The sequence below is a fragment of the Trichechus manatus genome, unplaced genomic scaffold, assembly GCF_000243295.1.
Source record: "Trichechus manatus latirostris isolate Lorelei unplaced genomic scaffold, TriManLat1.0 scaffold00076, whole genome shotgun sequence".
NCBI lineage: Eukaryota > Metazoa > Chordata > Mammalia > Sirenia > Trichechidae > Trichechus > Trichechus manatus.
Genome location: NW_004444012.1, coordinates 10418902 through 10440375, shown reverse-complemented (window position 1 = coordinate 10440375; position 21474 = coordinate 10418902). Strand labels below are relative to the sequence as shown.

The window sequence follows — 21474 nt, the reverse complement described above, 5'->3', positions numbered from 1 at the left end:
GCCACCCATTGGGTGACTTTGTACATTGTTCTGTATATGGCCCACTTTGTAATAAGCTCTTCTTTGTAATTTTCTATATTTTATATTGTCTATTTCATTCAGTGTAAATCTGGTTCATGCAAATTAGAAATATTTCCTGTTCATTTATTTTTCACGTGTTCATAGATCATTGTTAATTTTCTTTTTTTGGCCTGTTCTGTGATAAGACATTTGCGACTTGTTTGTAATCATTTAAGATTAATACAGTTTCATTTGCCTTGCTAAACAAGCCATTATTGTTCAGTTCCATAGCGAAAGTATGTCATTTTAGGAGAGCATTCAATGCTATTGTGCACACTGAATAGCTTAAGCAGTTAGGTGACCTCACGAAGTTTTGTTCTGCAGGGTTATTGCTCTAAAAGTTTCCTGATTGGTCCCTTTTACCTTTATCGCAAAGATAGCCATTTGATTCTAATAGAAATCCTCTAAACTCCAAGGGGAGTGAAAACGGTTAACGCTAATGGAAAGGTTGGAGTTTCAAGTCCACCCAGAGGCACCTCAGAAAAAAGGCCTGGCTATCTACTTCTGAAAAAGCCGCCACTGAAAACCCTGTGGAGCGCAGTTCTACTCTGAACACATGGGGTCGCCAGAAGTCAAAATCTACAAAACGGCAACTGGTTTAAACTCCCAGGACCAGCTGAACCCAAGGGTGTGAGGGTGGAGTTGAGGGTGAGGAGCCGAGAGGCTGAGCGCTGTCCAGGCCCGTCAGCGGCTCTCAGAGTCTGTTCAGGGCCAGGTGAGGATCCAGCATTAGCCCAAGACCCACCTCCACGAATATCTGTATTACTCTAACCACGCTGCCAAGGACCTCTGGCATTTTGCCTGGTCTGAGGTGTTTGGGCCTCCTTCCCTTGAGGCTGCCTGGACTCAGGCTGGGGCTGAGCTGCAAGGGTTTCTTTCTTCAGCTCTGCCAGCCCCCAGTCCTCTGCTCTCAACCTCAAGGACAGCTTCCTGACACTGCAACAGGGACTGTCTTCCTCCCCTTGGCTGCAACTTCCACCCTGACAACCCAGGTCATGCCTGGAAGGGTTGCCCCGCCTGTGGGTCCTGGAGCTGAGACAGGTGTTTCTGGAGATGCTGGTTGACCCAGCCTCTTGAGGGAAGAGGGGAAGATGCTGGGCTGAGGGAGTGACCTGGGGGTGGAGCCCCAACCTGTTTATAGGATTGCAGCTCCTCTGAGCTTGCCAAGTCACGGTCAGTCCCATTTCATTGGGATAGTCGCTGCCATCCAGCCAGGAACAAGTATCCTTGGTGGGGGCTGAGCCTGCAGTGGAGCAGAAGGGTTGGCATGGAGAGCCTGTCAGCTGGGGAGTCACCTGGCCATCCTCACCAGGTAACAGGATTTGCCAATATGGGCACCAGTCATGGGAAGGCCTGGGTCCAGGGTACACCCTGAGCAGCATGGCACAGCTGAAATTGAAGTGATTCTGGTCTCTGAAGAGGGCCTGGATCCCACAGCTGGGGTCTCTGCTTAGGCAGAGAGGCAGAGGGTGGGAGTCAGAGAGTGAAGATGTGTGTGCTTGGGGATGTGGAGCGGGTGGGGGTAGAGGAGCAGGATCGCGGAAGCAGGAGCCCGGAAGACACCAGTCTGGTCAGCTGGAGCTTCCTTCCTCCCCATGAATACTGCGCAGCTGCCTCTTCCCCACATGCATGCTCACACACCCCTGTCAGCCAATAGAGGTGGCTGCATGTTGCAGGAGACCAGCAGGCCCACAGCCCACCACTGCCGACCAGTGGACTTCCTGCAACTGGCTGGAGCCAAGAGAGCACCCCATGGGTCTCAGGAGCTCTGTGACATCAAATCCCATCCAAGACCAATTGTTTACGGGGCCCCAATGCCCTTGGGAGAAAAGAATCATATTGGTTAACATGTTAGTTAGTTCAATAATCATATTAGTTAAAAACAAATCTATGACATTCTACTGTGTAGATATCCTCAGGACAGTGGGGGAAAGTTGTATGCTTTTAAGGCAACAAAGCCCAGGGGTTGTGGGTTCTGGCCTTGAACACCTGGGTTGGACTCTGTCGCCTACTAACTCTATGACCTTGAGCAACCACTTAACCTTTCTGTGTCTCAGTTCCCTCATCTATAAAATGGAGGGAAATGAGAATACTATGGAGCCCTGGTGGCACAGTGGTTAAGAGCTCAGGCTGCTAACCAAAAGGTTGACAGTTCGAATCCACCAGCCGCTCCTTGGAAACCTTATGGGGCATTTCTACTCTGTCCCATAGGGTCACTATGAGTCAGAATCAACTCCATGGCAATGGATTTGGAGGGTAGCATCTTATGAAGTTGTTGGGAGGGCAAATCAAGTTAGAATATGTTATATGCTTATACAGCACCTAGAAACATTGTAACTACTCACTAAATAATAATAAAAGCAATTACCTAGAAACTGCTAAGCACTCCTGAAGGATTCTACAGAAGTTAACACTTTTAGCCTCAGAACAACCTTTGAGGTCAATACTATTATCATTCCCATTACAGATGAGGAAACAAAAACACAGAGAAGTTAAGTAACATGTCCAAGATCACACAGCAAGTAAGCAGCAAGACCAGGGTTTAAATCTAGACAATCTGGCTCCAGACTCTGCCTGTAACCACTACGCCTACTGCCTCCTAATAGAGAGTAGCCATTATAATCATTGCCACAGCCCACCCTTGGTAATCTATGTTCGCAATAGTCTCAGAGGTGAAGAGAACTGGGGTTTCACCTCAGGGAAAAGTACTCTGCCACGGAATCGTGGGCCTTCTGAGGGAGAGAGGTGTTCAGTGATGTCAGCAGAAAGGAGCAACCATGCCTGAATTGAGGATAGTGACTGGCTAGCAGTGGGCAATGGGGACACCTCTTTGTAGCCCAAAGTGGCTTTAAAGCATCACCTCAGGCTGTGGACCCGTGGATACCCGCTGACCTGGCTGGAGGAGCAGGGGGAGCCAAGCTGGGCCTTCGCTCATCTTGGAGTGGGTGTTGAAGTGCACCGCCCTCCAGGGCTCCAGGATCCCAGCCATAGCCTTTCCTGTGAGACGAAGCTGAGGAATCTGGGCGTGGGATGGAAATGGAGCCAGGTGTCTAAAAAAACCCATTAAATCTCTGCCCATGGCAACCTCTGGCTTAAGGCCTACAGAGTTGAAATGTTGCTGGTGTCATTGAGTGTCTCAGTCATCTATTGCTGCTCTAACAGAAACACCACAAGTGGGTGGCTTTAAAAAGAGAAGTTTATTTCTTCACAGTCCAGTAGGCTGCAAGTCCAAATTCAGGGCTTCAGCTCCAGGGGAACGCTTTCTGTGTCAGCTCTGTAGGAAGGTCCATGTCATCGATCTTCCCTTGGTCTGGGAGCTTCTCTGCGCAGGAACCTCAGGTCCAAAGGACACGCTCTGCTCCCGGAACTGCTTTCTTGGTGGTATGAGGTTCCCATATGTCTCTGCTTGCTTCTCTCGTTTATATCTCAAGAGATTGGATTAAGACAATATCTAATCTTGTAAACCTCATCAGCATAACTTCATCACAGTGATAGAATTTACAACACATAAGGAAATCACATCAGATTACACAATCATACGACACTGGGAATCATGACCCAGCCAAGCTGACAGGTATTTTTAGGGGGGGGACACAACCCAATCCATGACATTGGGGTTAATCCCCAAGAAGGGAAAAACAAGTCTGCCTTGCTGGGGGGATCACGGGTGCTCTGCTGGAAAGTTGACAGGAATGATGGGGACGCCAGGGCCTCTTCCAGCTCAGCACTGAGACACAAGCGAGGGAGGATGCAGGGGGCCGGGGAGGAGGGTGAGGGGCACAGGCTGTAGTCATGTGTGGCCTTGTGTGGCCTGGCAGTCCCTTCAGGTTCTCTGTGGGGAGTGGAGAGTTGGGTCCCCAAGGGTGTGAAGCCAGCACTCGTGCAGTCAATGCTCTTTCCTGATGGCTACATCCCCCTCGGCCTCATTTCTAATGCCCACCCCACACAGGCTCTTCTTGCTGGCGCCATGTACCCCCCAGATGGTCCTCTTGGGCAGAGTCCCTTTCAAGACAATGCTCTCTACCTGCCTTCCTCGGGGTCAGCCCATGGGAAAAATGCACCTGTGTCCTGCCAGACTATTTGAGTTACCTCAGACAGCAGGGCCTTATTGTAAGAAACCTGCGCAGGTATCCAGAAGAGCAGAAGTCTGAGGTGCCCTCGGACCCCAGCAGTGCCAAGGCCCTCTGCAGTGAAGTTCGGGGATGCTCAGCCGTGCCCTGGTCTGCTGCCTCTTTTCCTCCTGTCACCTACTCTCTGCTCATCTCCTCAGAGCTTCTGCAACTCAGTTTCTTCTCTTCATCCCTCTCTGGCTTGTCTGGGGCCTGACTCGGCCTCACCAGCATCTTCATCACAAGGATCTTCCATCTGCAGCATCCATGGATCCCATCACAGCTAGCCTGATGCTCCTGGAGTTTCCTAACTCAAACCCAAAGAGCGCACAGACAGGCTGAGCTCCAGCTTAGGGCCTGTGACATCCCAGCCCACTGGTGTCCCCAGGGCTCAGCCTCCACAAGTCACATGTCCACTTCCTGTCCAGAAGGGCTGGAGGAGGGGGCGCTAGGCGCACTGCACCACAGGGCTGCCTTCCCTGGGAGCTCTGGGTGGCAGACCCTAAACTGATGTATCCAGTGGGACGGCAGTGCCTGGGCCCTCAGGGCATGGCTTTCTCCACTACATCGGGCAGTCCCATCCCTGAAGGGGTGTGTCCCACAAATTCCGCCACTGGGGGTGCAGTCTGCCCTTCCCATAACCCCAGGAGCAGTGGTGGACAAACGTTGTTTGGTCCCCAGAGAACTGCCCCAGATGCCTGGAAATGGATCAGCACCACCAAATATCTGGGGAGAAGTCTCAGCGCAGACTGGTGGGGGTGTCCACGGCATGGGGCTCAGGCAGCAGAGCTGGGAGTTCTGGGCAGTGAATGAGCAGGCGGGACTCAGTCAGCTGTTATTTCTCTCCAGGAGGCCTCTCCCTGCTGGCAGCTCACCGTCAAGGTCCTGGAGGCACGGAACCTGCCCTGGGCTGACCTGTGTGAGTAAAGGTCTTCTGGGCTCCAGGAGGGGTATGGGGTGACCCGACCCCATGGTAAAGGGCCAGACAAGTGTCTTGGGACTGGCCTGGGTTGCCCGTGGGGCAGCTGGGGTCTTGGTAGGAAGCTGGAAAGGCCCCTGGAGAGGAGGGGTGTGGAGAGTTCTCTCTCACCCTTACCACTGTTCTCTTGGTTGGCAGTGAGCGAGGCTGACTCGTATGTGATCCTGCAGCTGCTGACTGCACCTGGAACAAAGTTTAAGACCAAGACCGTCACCAACTCCAACAACCCTGTATGGAATGAGACCTTCACCTTCAGAATCCAGAGTCAGGTCAAGGTGAAGACCAGGGTACCCCTGACCACCTACCTGAGGACAGATAGTACCCCCCTCGGGAGGTTTCTTAATGGCGCACACGTTCCTCTAGGGTTCAGTCCAAGATACGCTGGGGAGGGGGGTATCTTTTTGTCCCGGCCTGCGTGTTTGCTTTGAGAAAACGTGTGATCGTACGTGGTCCTTTCACGACCTGGCTGTGTGACCAACCTCTGGCCAGCTGCTTCCTTTCTAAGCCCATCTATCAATGGAGACAGTAAATCTCCTCTTGACTGGGTTGTTGTGAGGTTAAATGAGAAGACGTGCAGAAGACTCCTGGCACAGTGCCTACAAGTAGAATGCCTTAGGGAATCAGCAAAGCCAGGGAGAGAGGAAGAGGAAATTCTCTGAAAGAATTTTAATCTTGATTAAAAAAAAAGAAAAATTAGGAAGCGGAATTTAGGAACCTTGCCAGATTTCCTTATATACTTCTTTTAAGTTTTATGGTCATTTTAAATTTGAAGCACAAAGCGTGGAGTTATCTTTCTGGCCCTGGGCATCAAGCAGGGTTCAACAGATGTGCCCTATTGTTGCTATGAGTAGATAATGTGCTAAGTTACTGTTCTTGGGTCTCTAGAATGTTCTGGAGCTGAGCATCTATGATGAGGATTTTGTTAAAAAGGATGATTTCTTCTTCAAGTTTCTCTATGATGTCTCAGAAGTCCTGCCTGGCAAGCTGCTTCAGAAGACCTTCTCCTGGAGTCCTCAGGTGGGTGGGGAAGCCCCATGGGCCCTGCGTCTCCCAGCTCCTGGATGAGGAAGTTGCTCAGTTTCTTCCATCTGTTGGCATGCTCCTGGGTCTAACTCATCCACAGAAAGATAGAAACTCCTCCCAGAGATATCAGTACTTTAACAGGAAGAGAGAAGGCTTGAATTTATGGTTACAGACTGAATCGCTCTATGGAGCAATTTTAGTCATCTGTGGGAGGAAGGTTTTGGGTGGTGGAGAACTTCCTATTGCCCCTTGAAACACACCTCGGTGTAACCAACCCTTGGGGCCATTGTGGGCTCCATCGCTTCTGATCACTGCTCTGATCCTCTCATGGTGCCCGAGGCCTGCTTTATCAAGATCTCTGTGCTCTCTCTCCAAGAGGGTGAAGCCAGTAGGGTGGGATCTGGATCCCCCTCAAGAGGAAGATGAAACTGTTGCTGATCATCCTTAAGCCTCCCTCGGCCTGTGCTCTTGACTTCCCCTCAGCCTTGCCCAGAGTTTTGAAACCCAGAAGAGAGGGGAGATCTGTTCTCTGCAGACTTATGAGCTGTGGGTAACTTGGTCAAGTGGCCCATCTTCTTTCCCTAAGCTTCAGTCTCCTCATCTGTGAAATGGGAATAATTGTAATACAGTGTCTGCTTTATAGCTTGCTTGAGATGATGAGATAATGTACATAAAATAACTCTGTCAACTCTAAAGATGCATGTAAATGTTGACGACTTGTTCATCCACTTCGATTTCAGGTGGAGCTAGATGTAGAGTTCCTGGTGGAGAAAACGTGAGTACTATCACACAGCTAGGCAGTGTCTGAGAACCCCGGCTTTATGTAGGGAGAGAGAGCTCTGGCCCTGACCCAGATCTTCCTGTGGGTCAGTCCAGTCAAAATTCACTGTCTCTTATGTCCCCACCTCTGCCAGAGAGGTCTGGGTGGTGGTCTACCTTGAGAAATGAGGAGAGAAAGTCAATGTTTTGTCTGTCCTACTCTCTCTCCTCCACCTACCCTTCTTCCGAAGCATCTTACCTTCACCCTGAATCTTACCCAGGGCCTAGAGACCCTCAGCATCACCCAGGGAGGCCCCACATGGTCTGAGCTCTGACTGGGAGGGGCACAGGCCAATGCAGGAAGCATTTGCCTTTGCAAGGCCAGACTCTGGATGGTTTGATTTTTCAGGTTGGACCACCCAGAAAACCTCACCACCAACAGCGTCCTTGTGGTAACTTCCCAGGCTCATGACAGGGTGCTGAAGGGGAAGTGCCTCAGAGCAGGCACTGGGGTGGGGTGAGCCCAGGGGCAGCTGCTGCGCGTGGGCCAGAAGGGGTGAGGCAGGCACAGGGATTTGTGTTAAAACCACTCCTAGCCACCCAGGTGGTTATCTGGGGCTGTGGTCAGGGACTGTGGGACAGGGAGGTACCTGGGCCTAAGGGGAACGTGGAGAGCGGGGCAGAGGCTCTGCTGGGTGGCTATTCTAGCTGAGGGACTACTGGAGGAATTTTAGGTGCATCCTGATGGTGTTTCGTCACACGTGATGAGCTGGGTTCCTAACGCTTGAAGACTGGTGAAGAAGTCATGCAAGCCAGCCCCACTTGAGGTGGTTAAGACTCAGATATATGAGGCCCAGAGGGAGTTCCCAAGGTTCTGTGCTTCCACTCCCAGAGATTTGGGATAGGGTCAGGGGGTTGATCAGCTCCTCTCTGGGAGAGGAGAGGCCCTGGTCAGTGCTCCTAAAGCAGCAAGCTCACGAAGGTGCAGTAAACAGGAATGGCCACTAGGTGGCGGATGCCACATCAGACGAGTTCTACTCAAACGTGGTCCTACAGCCTGGCCTGCCCTGGGAGCAGGGCCTGGACCAGGGTCAGGCGAGTGAGGTGCCTAGGGCACAAAATTTAAGGAGGCACTCACTGTCAGGGTCATGCAAGTGCCTGTTTGATGGGCTAGTGCTACTTTTTAAAATACGTGTCGAAATAAATTCATACTTAAGGCAACTGCCACTTATCTGAGGGATGGATTGATAAATAGAGCAATTGTATAGAACACAGTCCCTGCGTCGTGCAAATGGTTAATACTCTTAGCTGCTAACTGAAAGGATGGAAGTTTGAATCCACCCAGAGGTGCCTCGGAAGAAAGGCCTGTCAGTCTACTTCCGTAAAACCAGCCATTGAAAACCCCATGGAGCATGCACATGGGTCACCGTGAGTCAGAGTCGACTCGATAGTAACTGATAACTGGTATAGGAGACGGTTAGTGGCAAGAGTCCAGCGGGCTGTGGCACCACAGAAGGATGCCCAGTGCTTTACAAGAGAATACAGACAGGGCAAGGGCAGGTCAGTGAAGCAGAGGATGCTTGGGAGATATTCTTGCACTAAAATTTTAACTCTTCCTCTGGTACGCATTCCATCACCTGTCAAGTGCTATTTGAGAGCCATCCTCCAAATCTAGGCTACAGGAGACATGTAGAGAGGAAAGAATTGTGCCTGAGAGCTGGGAGTCTTTCAGGGATTCCAGAGCTTTGGCAAAGCTAGGGGAGGCTTGGGGAGCTGGTGGGGCTGGGGCTCCCCTGACTGCTCCAGAGCGTCTGGGTTAGCGTCCAGCTGTACGGATCAGAGATGGGGTGTGGGGTTTCTGCATGCAGCCCCACTCAGGTACCTGTTCCTTGTTCAATTGCATGGTGGGTTGGGGACAGCAGGGCTCAGAGGGCTGAGGTTGAGGGGACCTCAGTGTGCCCAGCAGAGCCCTCTGCCCATGATGTGGTCTGCCCCAGGCCCGGGAGCTGTCGTGCCTGAACGCGAGTCTGGACTGCACAGGGAGCACGGCCGTGGCCTCAGGTGAGAACGGCTGGGAGCCAGCTCGGGGCTCTGCCTGGAACCTGCAGGTGAGAGCGGGCGGTAGATGAAGGTAGCTGGGAGACCTGCATGGAGTGGTGAGCGAGCAAGGTACGTCTGCCTCTCCCTTCTCATCCACAAAGCAACCGGTCTCCTCTGGGCAGGAGGTTGCCCTGACCTGGGGGAGAGTTTGCTGTGGGCCTGGGAGCCCCATGGGGATTGTGGGGCCCAGCAGGCCGGGGAGGGTCTCTTTTCAGAATCTGATTACTACCGACAAGCCTCCCGGGCCTCAACCACGTCCAAGCATTACTGCTGGTTTCTTGGGTCTGCGCTGGGGCTCCGGGCTCTTGTTCCCCCCACGCTAACAAACACCGCGACCCTCTTGTCTGACCTGCCCACTCTCTCCCCCAGATCAGGACAAACTGGAGCTGGTGGTTAAGGGGTCATATGAGGACACGCAGACAATGACTCTGGGCACAGCCTCTGCCTTGCGCTTCCACTACATGGCAGCCCAGGAGACAGAGCTGAGCGGGCGCCTGCGGGTGAGTCTCGACACTAGAACCGTCCCACCAGCCCCACCTTTGGCCAGCTCCAGCTGCTCCAGCTGCTGCGGACCCCTCCCTGGCATTCCCCCTGCCAAGGCCCGGCCCGCTGTGGTCTTGTTGCCCCCCTAGTTAGGCCTCACTCCCATAGCAGCAGACATTGAAGATTACCAGAGGCTGGGGGGCGCTGGGGGCTGCTGCAGCCACGTCAGCCTTTGTTTAAACCCTTCAGTGGTTCCCCAAGTAATGCTCTTGAAATAAAGTCTGATGCCTGTGGTCCTCTGGGCCCTGCCCAGCCTGGCCCCTGCCCACCTCTGCTGCCTCATTCTGTTTCTTGCTCCGCCTCCTTCATGATGCTCCAGCCACGCTTCTCTCTTCCTGCTTTTCCAACGTGCCGAGTACTTTCCCGTCCTCCTTTGGCTCTTCCAAGGCTGCCTCCTCCTCCTCCTCCTTCACACCTCAGCTCAAATGGCGCCTCTTCAGAGAGGCCGTCCTTGACGCCTCACCTAAAGCAGACCCCACACACTCCACCTTTGCTCCGTCACATCCCGCTGCTTGTTTCCGTTACAGTACTTATAAAAGAAACATAGAAAGTAACGCCAGCTACTTATCTGTTTCTTCATACATGCAATTTGGTTAGAACAATGCCTTTGCACTAAATAAATGTTAGCTATTATTATTTTTGTAATTATTAATGAATATCAGGGAAGGACCGTGTCTGTCTGGATGACTAGGTGTTCTAGATACTCTGTAAGGATTTATTGAATGAGTGAGTGAATGAATGAGTGAATATTTCCTCCCAGAGCTCCACAAGCAATGGCTGGAACTCAGACAACTCAGCTGAGCACCTCACTGTGCCCCTGCAGTCCTTGACCATGGGGAAGATGGTGACCGTTGATCTTCCTGCCCCAAATGTAAGTGGTCCCAACTGGATGGGCAGTGCCAGGGGGACAGAGGACGGGGGAGTCCATGTCCTTCTTACGGCCCAGGACGTTCTGAGCAGGGTCTCTTGTCTTGATTTTAGGCCCCAGGAGTGAGGCTTCAGCTCAAGGCAGAGAGCTGGTAAGGGACATCCATATTTGTGGGGAACTGAGGGGTATCATGGGAAAGGGAAGTGCTGTGGAAAAGGGTGATCCTGGTTGGAGGCAGGGGGTTCTCTGGCAATTCATTGTGAGCTTGGCCAGCTCGTGGCTGCACTATGCAGCTGCCCCCTGACCACTGGATCCTCCACTGCCCCAGCCCCAAGGAGCTGGCTGTGCGGCTGGGTTTCGACCTGTGTGCAGAGGAGCAGGCCTTCCTGAGCAGGAGGAAGCAGGTGGTGGCCAAGGCTCTGCAGCAGGCCCTGCAGCTGGAGGGCGACCTGCAGGAGGACGAGGTCTGGGGGCTGGGCTGCAGGGTGGGGGTCCCAGGTCCTGCAGCTGGAGGGCGACCTGCAGGAGGATGAGGTCTGGTGGTGCCTTAAGGATAGCCTGATACCTATACCCTCTCCAGACACTCCAGACTGGGTAGTGGGCATGTCTGGGGAGCTGTGGGGCTGTGGGTAAGCTTTGGGGTTCTCATCCCCTTTGGGGCTTTGTCCTGGGCCCTGTCCTGGGTGGGGGCTGGGTTCTAGCTCCAACCTGGACTGAGAGGCCCTGACCACGAGGCCCTGTTCCCTGGAGGCAGAGAGCAGATGGGGCCGTGGGTAAGGTAGAAGACAGCTCCATCCTTGTCCTTTGATGTGTCTGTGTGTGCTCCAGGTCCCTGTCGTGGGCATCATGGCCACCGGAGGGGGTGCCCGGGCCATGACCTCACTCTACGGCCACCTGTTGGCCCTGCAGAAGCTGGGTCTCCTGGACTGTGTGACCTATTTCAGTGGCACCTCAGGCTCTACATGGTGAGGACCCTGGGGACTAGCAGAGATGACCAGGGTCCAGAGAGGGAAAGAGTAGATGCTGCAGGGACCTTCTATACGAGAAAGCCAAGTGGGTATGAGCAGTGTGGTCTGATAGGTGTCAAGAAGGCTCTCTCAAAAGGAAGGAAACATTTACAGAATTCTGCTATGAGCTAGGTGATGCAAGATGTCCATTCTTAGACATTATTGAAGGCGTATGAGGTAGCTGATTCAGAAAGAACTGGGTTTCAGTCTCAGCTCCGCCGCACACTGGCTGGATGACCTTCAGCAATTTATTCCTTTGATTCTCAGTTGACTCATCTCCAAAATAGGCAGAATAACACCGTGTGCTCCATAGAATTGGTGGGAGGTAACCCAAGTAAAACACTTGACATAATGTCTGATCCCGTAAGAGAAGCTCCAATTTGGTAGTTCTTTTTCCTTTCATCCTCATGAACACTCTCTGGGGTGGTTTCGATTATTATCCATACAGTATCGCTGACTAAATTGAGGCTGAGAGATGCTACTCTGCCTCAAGACAACATTGCCTCCCCTTGGAATATTTCACTGCTAGAGATTCATTCCTGTGAATCTTACTGAAATGTGATTTTTCAGGAAGAAGAAGAAAGGCTGTTACCAGCTAAAACCTCAGAGGGGTTTAGGTAACAGCTGTTGACTGGCGTAGTATTAAAGGACTTCAGGACAGCCTGTGAAGATAGGAGAAATGTTGTAGATATGGTAGCCATGAGCAGCATGTGGCTACCAAGCACTTGAAATATGGCCAGTCTCATTGACGTGTGCCGTAAATATAAACTTCACAGTGCATTTTGAAGACGTGGTTTGAAAAAAGGAATGTAAATTATGTCATTAATTTTTTATGCTGATTATATCTTGAAATAGTAATGATATACGGATATATTGCATTAAACAAAATATGGTGTCAGAATTAATTTCACTTTTTTTTTAACCTTTTTAATGTGGCTGCTAGAAAATCTAAAATTACATATGTGGCTCACATTGTATTTATATTGGACAGTGCTGGTCTAGAAGAAGAGGAGCCCCAAGAGACAGATTTTCAAGACGGGGGGCCTTGGTGGCGGGAACCATGAGTTGGGAGAGGCTCAAGGGTGGGAGGGAGGAGTTACAGCGACCCATGCTAGGCCTCAGCCTCCTACTGACCCTGCCTTCCTGCTCTCCCAGGGCAATGGCCCACCTGTATGGGGACCCTGAGTGGTCACAGCAGGACCTCGAGGGACCCATCCTACATGCCCGGGAGCACATGGCCAAGAGCAAGCTGGAGACCTTCTCCCCAGAGTCCCTGAGGAGCTACCTGCAGGGGCTGAAGGTGCGGGCTGAGCAGGGCTACCCTACCACCTTTGTGGACCTGTGGGCCCTAGTGCTGGAGAACATGCTGCATGGCCAGGTAGGCACCTGTGCCCCCGGGGTGGGGCGTGGGAGGAGGCAGGAGCACCACATAGCTGTCAGGGGGTGCACCTTCCTGCAGGGTGCGAGAGGCCAGGGCAGATTTTTAAAGGATGTGGGCGCCACCGTGTGTTAGGGTCTCCCGAGGATATTCTGAATTAATTGCCATGAAATAGAAATCTCTGGGTTTTCCAAGAGCCAGGGACCAGTCAGTGTCAAAGTTATGCAAATACAGCTTTTGCACTGTGTTTCAGAGTCAGTGAGGTTGCTGGAGGCCCTTGTATTTCACTTAGACTGCAAGATGCAGTTTTCTAGGCTTGGGGTAGTGGGGGGTGAGTTTATTTCTGGACCTCTCTTACCTTTGGAGCTCCCAGCTTAATCTGCCCTCAGGCCTGCACCCTGACTTCTGTCCCTTTTGCTCTGTAGGCATGTGTCATAGGGTTCTTTGGAGAACCAGAACCAGTGAAATTCATATATATTGAGAGAGATTGTTTGATTTTCTTCAAGGTATTGGTTCATGTGATTGTGGGGCCTGGCAAGTCCAAATTCCATAGGTCAGGTGGCAAGCTGGAGACTTCTGCAGACTTGTGTCCCAAGATCCATAGGTCAGGTGACGGGAAGTGCACAAAGTGAAGACAGAGTTCTGTCAACATATTTATTTATAGCCACTAGGCAGAACACACCCTAAGGAAACCCCTTTTCAACGGATTGATTACATTAGATCACATTATAGAAGGGGATTACATTACATTAGATCGCCTTGTGGAACAGCAACTAGACTAGAGTTTGGCCAAACCACTGGGAACCACAGCCTAACCAAGTTGACACATAAAATTAACCGTCACAGCATGCTAAACACGAGGCCCAAGTTTGCCAAAAGGACAAAGGCCATCAGGGCAAAGTGGCTTTGGTGCTCAGGCACTCATTTATAGCTCAGGGTTCCCATTAGCTTTTAGATTTCGACCTGATGGTTCTTCACTCCCTTGGCTGTTCTTCAATGTTCTAAAAAGATTTAAAAATAAATTTTTTTTTAATCTAACATTTTTAGTATTTTTAGGGCAGTGGGCAGTCTAAATAACCTAACCCATCATTACCAGAAATAAAGTCTACGTTTCTTTTTTTAACTGACCCTCTTGACTAAAACCAACATAATTACTTGCAATATTTTTATTTTCTTAATATGTTCTCTGTATTCTTTGGGTCTACGGTTTGGAAGGTGTTGTGTTTTAATAACTGACTTTGCCACCAGTGGCAGCACTGAGTACTGCAGAGGAGAAGTTTGTTTTAATAGTCGGTGTTCTGAGGTGCTACAAAATGCAGTTTGATCCTAGGCGATAAAGAAGATTTTTATTTAATTATCATTTCATCCTCCAGTCATGACTTAATGCATGGTTTTATGTACAAGGTTTACAGTCATTTTGAAAAAGGCAAACCTAATTGATTTTTCACTGTCCACACTGATAAAAATTGGTATTATTGGACATCTACCATCTACGTATTCTGAAAAATGAGCAACCAAATGGTCTTAGAAAACTGTCCCGATACGAAAGTGTTTCAATTGACTGTTTCCTTTTTCTTAGTTATCATGACTTAGCTCTTACAGATAACATTTTTAAACATTTTTAGATTAAAACAGGTATTTATTACTGCTAGAAATCATTTTAAAATGTCAGAAGTATAACTCCAATAGTGACAAATGACAATTTAAATAATACTAAGGATTAGAGAAATATTCTATAACATTGCTTCAGTTTTGAGAAAAACCCACTTATAAAATATACCAGTTATAGTCAATGCCTTTCAAACTACCTCTTTGAAACTTTCTTCTTTAATCTTTTGCTGGCAAGCACTGAACTGCTTAGAAGCTGCTCACCGCACCTCAAGGAGGAACTCAGAATTTTTATCTTAACTCTTCCTGAGTTAAGAAGGTCTTACACGTTTTCTTCAACTTCGGGCAAAGGGTTGTATACACCCTTTAGTCCTACCACGTACAATGTCCAAACCACGTCAACACATCACCAACACTGACATTTTGGGTGAGACCTTTGAGTCATCAGAATGGTGTTTCACAGGGTTGGGGAGACTCATTTGGCGATTAGGGGACTAGAGACCTAGAGAACTGCCTGCAGCTTAAAGACCAACGGCTATCGAGTCAGTTCCGACTTACGGTGACCCTGTGTGTGTCAGAGTAGAGCTGTGCTCCACAGGGTTTTCAACAGCCAATTTTTCAGAAGTAGATTGCCAGGACTTTCTTCTGAGACATCTCTGGGTGTCCTTGAACCTCCAACCTTTTGGTTCGCAGCCGAGTGCTTTAACCATTTGCATCACCCAGGGACTCTGCCAACAGCTTACTGCTGAGCCATCGTAGGGAATACTGAGAACTGTTTCAGTAGATGGAGGGGTGTTCTGACCCTTTTCCAAGCCTTTCCCCGGGGCAGAAATTGTGCAACTCTGGTCGAAGGACACATTTCCCCTCGTCATACATATCAAAACAGTAAGCAAACAGGATTTCTCAATAAAAAGACTGTGAGACGGGGAGGTGCAGATATTAATCACACCTCCTCCCTTCGCAGCAGGTACGCACATGCACACCTACAGGACTGATTTTTAGATACCACGTGGGCTTGAGGTCTGTTTGGCGATTCTCCTGACGATTCCCTGAAACTTGTTATACTGGGTTCCAGCGAAGGATCTGGGAGAAAGGTGGCTGTGGTTGGCACCTGTCGAGTGACAGGGCAGGGGCTGCCGGGGGAAGAGGAAATACACTGGGCTTTTGCCGTCCGTGGGAGGGTCTCTCCTCACTGGCTAGGCCTGGCCAGGGTCCTGGCTGATCGTCAGGATCACCTGGGGAGATTAAAATAAGGGGAAATTCCTGATTCTCAGAAAAGACCAAGTCATCTGTATATTTAATGTGCTCTCTGAGTAAATCTGCTGATAAGGGCTGATGGGCAAGTTAAGAACCCCCTAGGGTGAGACACGGAGCAAGGTCGCTTCCGGCTTGGAGAGTCTAAGGAAGGGGTGACATATTTGTGGTGCATGGACTGCTCCTTCAGAAGCTCAGAACCGGGACTGACAGCCTCACCCTCAGCTGTGGCAGCAGAATCTGCCCCCACGGTGGTGCCCCAGGCAGCCACCACATTAACCTTGCTGATGCTTGAGATGGGTCCTATTTGCATCTCTGGTCCGGGATCTACGGAGACTTTTCTGTGCTTCTAGAACTCGGTGGGAATCCCTGCGTGGTGCAAATGGTCCTGCTAACTGAAAGGTTGGTGGTTCAGCTCCACCCAGAGGTACCTCGGAAGAAAGGCCTGGCTATCTACTTCCCGTCAATCAGCCATTGGAAGCCCTCTGGAACAAAGCTCTACTCTGACACACATGGGGTCACCATGAGTCAGAGCAGACTTGATGGTGACTGGTTTTGGTTCTGTGCCCCTGGAACTAGGTGAGGCTTTGTAGAAGCTCCCGCAAAAAAGGCCAGTCATGGTCCTTGCCAACAAAGAGCTGGGGTTTTACTGAAGAGAAAATTAGGAACGGAAGGCAAGAATAAATAAATAAGATTATTCTGTGTGAAGCAGGAAGGGAGCAAGAAGATGAGGGGGAGGCAAGGCTGTCTGAAAGGCATCTGGGAGGGGTTAGAACTTGAACCGCATCAAGGTGAACCCAGAAGGGGCAGTCCATCCCCTGGCATGGCTTACAATGGGTGGTAAACGGGGATTTCTGTGTCCTTTCTGGAAAGTGATACATATGCATGCGTGTAAGCACGTGTCTGGGCCTTCGCGTCTGTGTCCGTGTCCACATCCATTGCACCGTTTGACCCGTAAAGACAGGGCCACTGGAGCCCAGGATGCAGGGGGGCACGGCCCTGTGGGCACCGTAGTCCTTGTGAGTGGTGCTCCTTGGAGACAAGCAGTGCAGGCCCAGCGTAGCCATACACGGCAACCCTGCGTATGGGGCTGCTCAGAACACGGGGCAGGCGGGGGAGCTGAATGTGCACACGCCACCCATGTCCCCCAAGTCCGTTTAAACGGAGAGGAGGCTCAGTGGAGGGGCTGCCTCCTCTCGCCCAGCCTGGGCCCCCACTCTGCCTCGTCCTGGCGGGGTTGTCACCTCAGGGGTGCTCCCCACCTCACTCAGCCCCTTATGCCTCCCACCAGGAGGTGCATCAGACGCTGTCGGGACAGAGGGCTGCACTGCAGCGGGGCCAGAACCCTCTGCCGCTCTACCTGAGCCTCAACGTGAAACAGAACCATCTGGAGACCCTCGACTTCAAGGGTACAGTCCTGGCCGCTCCGTCCCCAACACACATCCCAATCCTCTAGACGCCGAGGGTCCCCAGAAAATTCAAACATGAAACTCCTGTCCTGGCTACCCAATGTTCTGGAAGGGTGGGCTCAGGAGGGGCCGGGGGGCTCTCTGTCCTGGGGTGGGGGTGAGGATGTGGACAAGAGGCTGGGTCGGAGGTGGGTGGTCAGGAGCCTGCATTTGTGGCATCTGCTGAGTTGGTGTCCACACCTGCCAGGCAGGAGGGAGGCTGAGGCCTGCTGGGGGAGCGTCTTGGGACCCGGCCCTCTCTCCTCACGCCTGCCTCTCCTCCGTTAGAGTGGGTTGAGTACTCCCCCTACGAGGTTGGGTTCCTGAAGTATGGGGCCTTCGTCCCCTCTGAGCTCTTGGGCTCTGACTTCTTCATGGGGCAGCTGATGAGGAAGATCCCTGAGTCCCGGATCTGCTTCTTGGAAGGTGAGGGGGTCACTCAGAAGGCCGTGGCCAGTCCTAGGCCAGGCCCCTCTGCCTGGACATGACTCCCGTAGCTCAGGTCTGAGCAGAGGCCGAGGGTGATGGGAGGGGGCCCGGGCTGTGGGGAAATGCCACCACAGGAGCACTCCTCCTCCCCCCTCTCATTTTCTCCCAACACCCAAGGGTGGGACCACTGGCTTCCAGCGGGGGGCAGGGTGCCTGACCTCTCTTGGGGATATTGGCCCTTCAGCTATCTGGAGCAACATTGTCTCCGTGAACTTGCTGGATCTCTGGCATGGCCTCACCAGCTCTGGGGAAGCCTGGAAACAGTACCTCAAGGACAAGATGAGGAACACAGGTAGGAAAGGGGGCGCTGAGGGGAGCCTGGGATGAGGCCTCTTCCTCTTCAGATGCTGGTTGAGGGGTGGGCTTTGAGAAGAAAGAAGAGCCAACAGCCAGGCCTTCCCAGGCCTCTAAAGGACCAGTGTCTCTTTCTCTGGCCACAGAGAAGGAGCCCCCTGCCTGCTCAGAGACCTCCTCATACCTAGAGGCCTCGTGGCTGCAGCCTGGAACGGCGCTGGCCCAGGCCTTCAAGGGCTTCCTGGAAAACAGGCCGCTCCACCAGTGCAGCCCCAACTTCCTCCACGGCCTCCAGCTGCACCAGGACTACTACAGCCAGAAAGACTTCTCTACCTGGGCAGGTGAGGCCGTGGGCGTGTGTCCCCAGGTGATGAGGCTGGGCTCCTGAGGGGGGATGGCCCATGGCTACAGACCTGCAGAGGCCTTGGGGGTCATGGGATCCACTTCTGGGGTGTGAATTGAGAAGAGACCATTGGGAAGTCCTGGCGAGGGGCTGGCTAGCAGCTGCATCAGGGAGGGTTGCCAGAGGCAAGAAGGGGACATGCAGGCAGTTGTGGTGTGAAGAGGGAAGGGTGGACCATCAGTGGCAGGGTGGCTGCCCTGACTGTGGCTGCTTCCCCCGCCAGACTGCCAGCTAGACTGCACCCCCGGCCAGCTGACCGTCCAGGAGCCCCAGCTCTGCCTGGTGGACACCGGATACTTTATCAACACCAGCTGCCCCTCCATGTTCCGACCAGGCCGTAGGCTAGACCTCATCCTCTCCTTTGACTACTCCTTGTCCTCACCCTTTGAGGTGCCTCTGGCCACCCCAAAGCTGCCATAGGAATCCCAGGCCCTCTGCCCAGCCAGGTCAAGCTCTAGGGGCAGGCAGCAGGACCACTGAGCCACTGGCCCAGACCTTGTGGGTCCCCAAGGGGATGGACGGTTAACAGTCTCCTGCCAGGGTCCTTGGTTGGGAAGGGATGTGGTGCTGGGGCCCTGGGTGCCCAGGACAGGTGAACAGAGGACCCTCAACCCTACCTCCCTCCCCCAAGGGGACAACTTGGGCAGAGCTGGGAGGAGAACCCAGGCATCTCTACACCCCTGCCCCCAGGCGCACGCTGGGGTTCTGTGGGGCGCAGGGCTGTGATGTAGAGGTGCGTTCCCTACTGAGGTCCTCTGGGTTCTGGGGCTTGAATAATCCAGCAACAGCCATCAAAAATAGGGCGTGGTGTTGGGTCTGCACCCACCTAAAGACTTTAATAGGAAAATATTGCAGGTCACTGGGATCCTTAGACTGCCTCCAAGGTACTATGGCACATAACTGGGTCACTAGCAGAACCAAACCTGGATGTAGCCTTGCTACCAAGGCAGCCAGTGTGGGCTGGAACCTGCCGGCATTTTCTAGATCCTAGGTTTGGAATGACTCGGGAGCAGCTAGTTCTCTCTGCGCCCCCTCTCCCCAGGTGCTGCAGCAGACTGAGCTGTACTGCCGGGCCCAGGGGCTGCCCTTCCCCTGTGTGGAGCTGAGCGCTCAGGACCTCCATCAGCCCCGGGAGTGCTACCTCTTCTCAGACCCTGACTGCCCCAAGGCTCCTGCCCTGCTGCACTTCCCGCTGGTCAACGCCTCCTTCAAGGACCACTCGGCCCCTGGTGAGGAGCCCCTCCACTCCCTCTCAGCCAGGTGGCCTGGTCCTGGGCCCCTCCCAGCTGTCCCTGCCACTGAGCAGAGAGGGGGAGAGTCTGAGCAGGACAAGGCGGGAGGCTAGTCCCCCCCAGTCTTAGACAGAGTGCCCAGCCTCTGTTGCTAACAGGGGGCAGAGGGGGCACTTGCCCCTGGGGGGAAGTCCAAGGGGGCACCAGGTGAGGTGTGGAATGACATTCCGAGGCATCCCAAAGCCACCTGACTGAAGCAGCAGGATGAGAGGGGGCAAGGAGTTTCTGCTGAGGTGTAGCCGCTATCAACGTCTATTCATCTTTGAGACTGGGGGGCGGGTTGCAACTTAGAGACTGCCCCTGGGTGCTCCTTACCCTCCCTCAGCCTCTGAACGGGCAAGGTCACTCTGCTGTGTCCTCCTTTGGCTCCTCCGCCTGCCCCCAGTCCCTGTAGCTATGCCTGGACTCCTCTGTTCTGTGGAGTGGTGTTCCAGAATCCCTGAATCCTGAGGCCCGGTCTGACGCCAGCTCTACCACGTCTCAGGCACCAAGCTGGAGACGGACTTCACCAGGGTTCTCTAGGCTAAAGAGGCAGGAAAAAGAGGCCCTCGTCCTGTCTCTCAGATCCCCCTCAACTTACCTGGGATTTCCATTGGCCTCTCTATCATCCTACCTCAGCCCAAGCGGGGGCTCCTTCTCAAGGACCCAGGGGCCCCCAATATCTAAACCCTCATCAATCCCTTCCAATCCTCTCTTCCCACCAACTGGTCAGACGTCTATCTCCTTTTGGTGAGAAAAACAAATGTCTGCCTTTGTGCATTTGCCCCAACTTCCTAGTTTCCACCAGAATTCCAAGTCTTCCAGCTTTACACTTGGCATGTTGAGTCCACATCGTGGAATCCTAAAGAACTCTTTCTCCTTCAGCAAAGACTGGTTCTTGCAAAGCAAAAGCCTTTTGCTTTTCAGACTCATGTTTCACCGTAAGTTTTAAGAAATAACCCAGCTGACTTCCCTGCTGTGCTCCGAACTTCCCCCAGAAGCAATGTATCGAGACAGTCTGGGGCTGCCCAAATAGTGAAAGAAGTAGAATATGACAAGGAAATGCGGAGAACAGCAAACTCTTAAATCTCAAAATATATACGGTTAAGCGCTCAGGTGCTAACCAAAAAGTCAATAGTTCGAACACATCAGCCACTCCTCGGGGAAAAAGACCTAAAGATCTGCCTCTGTAAAGATTACAGCCTAGGAAACCCTATGGGGCAGTTCACTCTGCCTTGTAGGGTCACTGTGAGTCGGAATCGACTCCAGAGCATACAACAGCAGCAACAACACACATTTATATTTCTGGGCAAAGGACACAGAGCTGGGAGAAAGGCAAGGACCCCTTTAGTGGGGGGCTGCCTTCACCTGGGCCAGCCTCCAGGCTTGGCCCCGCCCAGCCGTGGGGGCCTCTGTGTCTGGCTCCTAACAGCCCTTGCGCCCCATGCAGGTGTCCGGCGCAGCCCTGCAGAACTCCAAGCTGGCCAAGTGGATCTCAACAAGGCCACCTCACCCTATTCCCTGTTCAACATGACGTACAAGGAGGAAGACTTTGACGACCTGCTGCGTCTCAGTGACTACAACGTGCGTAACAGCCAGGACACCATCCTGCAGGCCTTGAGGACTGCCCTGAAGCACCATGCCTCAGGGATCCGGCCTCCAGGGGTGCAGACATGAGGCTGCTCAGGGGTGGCCCCACTCTGCCTCTCCAGGGCCTGGGAGCTTAACCCCATCCGCAGCCAGGCCCAGCCGGGCCCTCCCCGGGCTGGAGTTACCTGTCTCTCCCAAGCCCCGGCCACCCCTGCCGATGGTCTGACTGCCCGGGGTGCCACATTCCGCCTAAAGCTCTCCCTTATGTCCATGGCTGGTGTGAAAGGGCCC

At 52.6% G+C, this 21474-nt stretch overlaps 1 protein-coding gene across 1 annotated transcript; it reads left to right on the top strand.

Moving 5' to 3' along the window:
• The first annotated feature begins 1327 nt into the window (after positions 1-1327).
• PLA2G4D (phospholipase A2 group IVD) lies at positions 1328-21270 on the top strand. The gene is made up of 21 exons (XM_004380733.1): positions 1328-1372; positions 3923-3925; positions 5019-5088; positions 5287-5423; positions 6034-6177; positions 6912-6946; positions 7340-7382; positions 8928-8991; positions 9400-9530; positions 10334-10444; positions 10555-10592; positions 10770-10905; positions 11270-11406; positions 12604-12826; positions 16980-17097; positions 17425-17562; positions 17810-17917; positions 18066-18260; positions 18546-18712; positions 19365-19551; positions 21044-21270. The coding sequence occupies exons 1-21, from the start codon at positions 1328-1330 to the stop codon at positions 21268-21270; spliced, it is 2457 nt and encodes an 818-aa protein (XP_004380790.1).
• Positions 21271-21474: the final 204 nt, after the last annotated feature.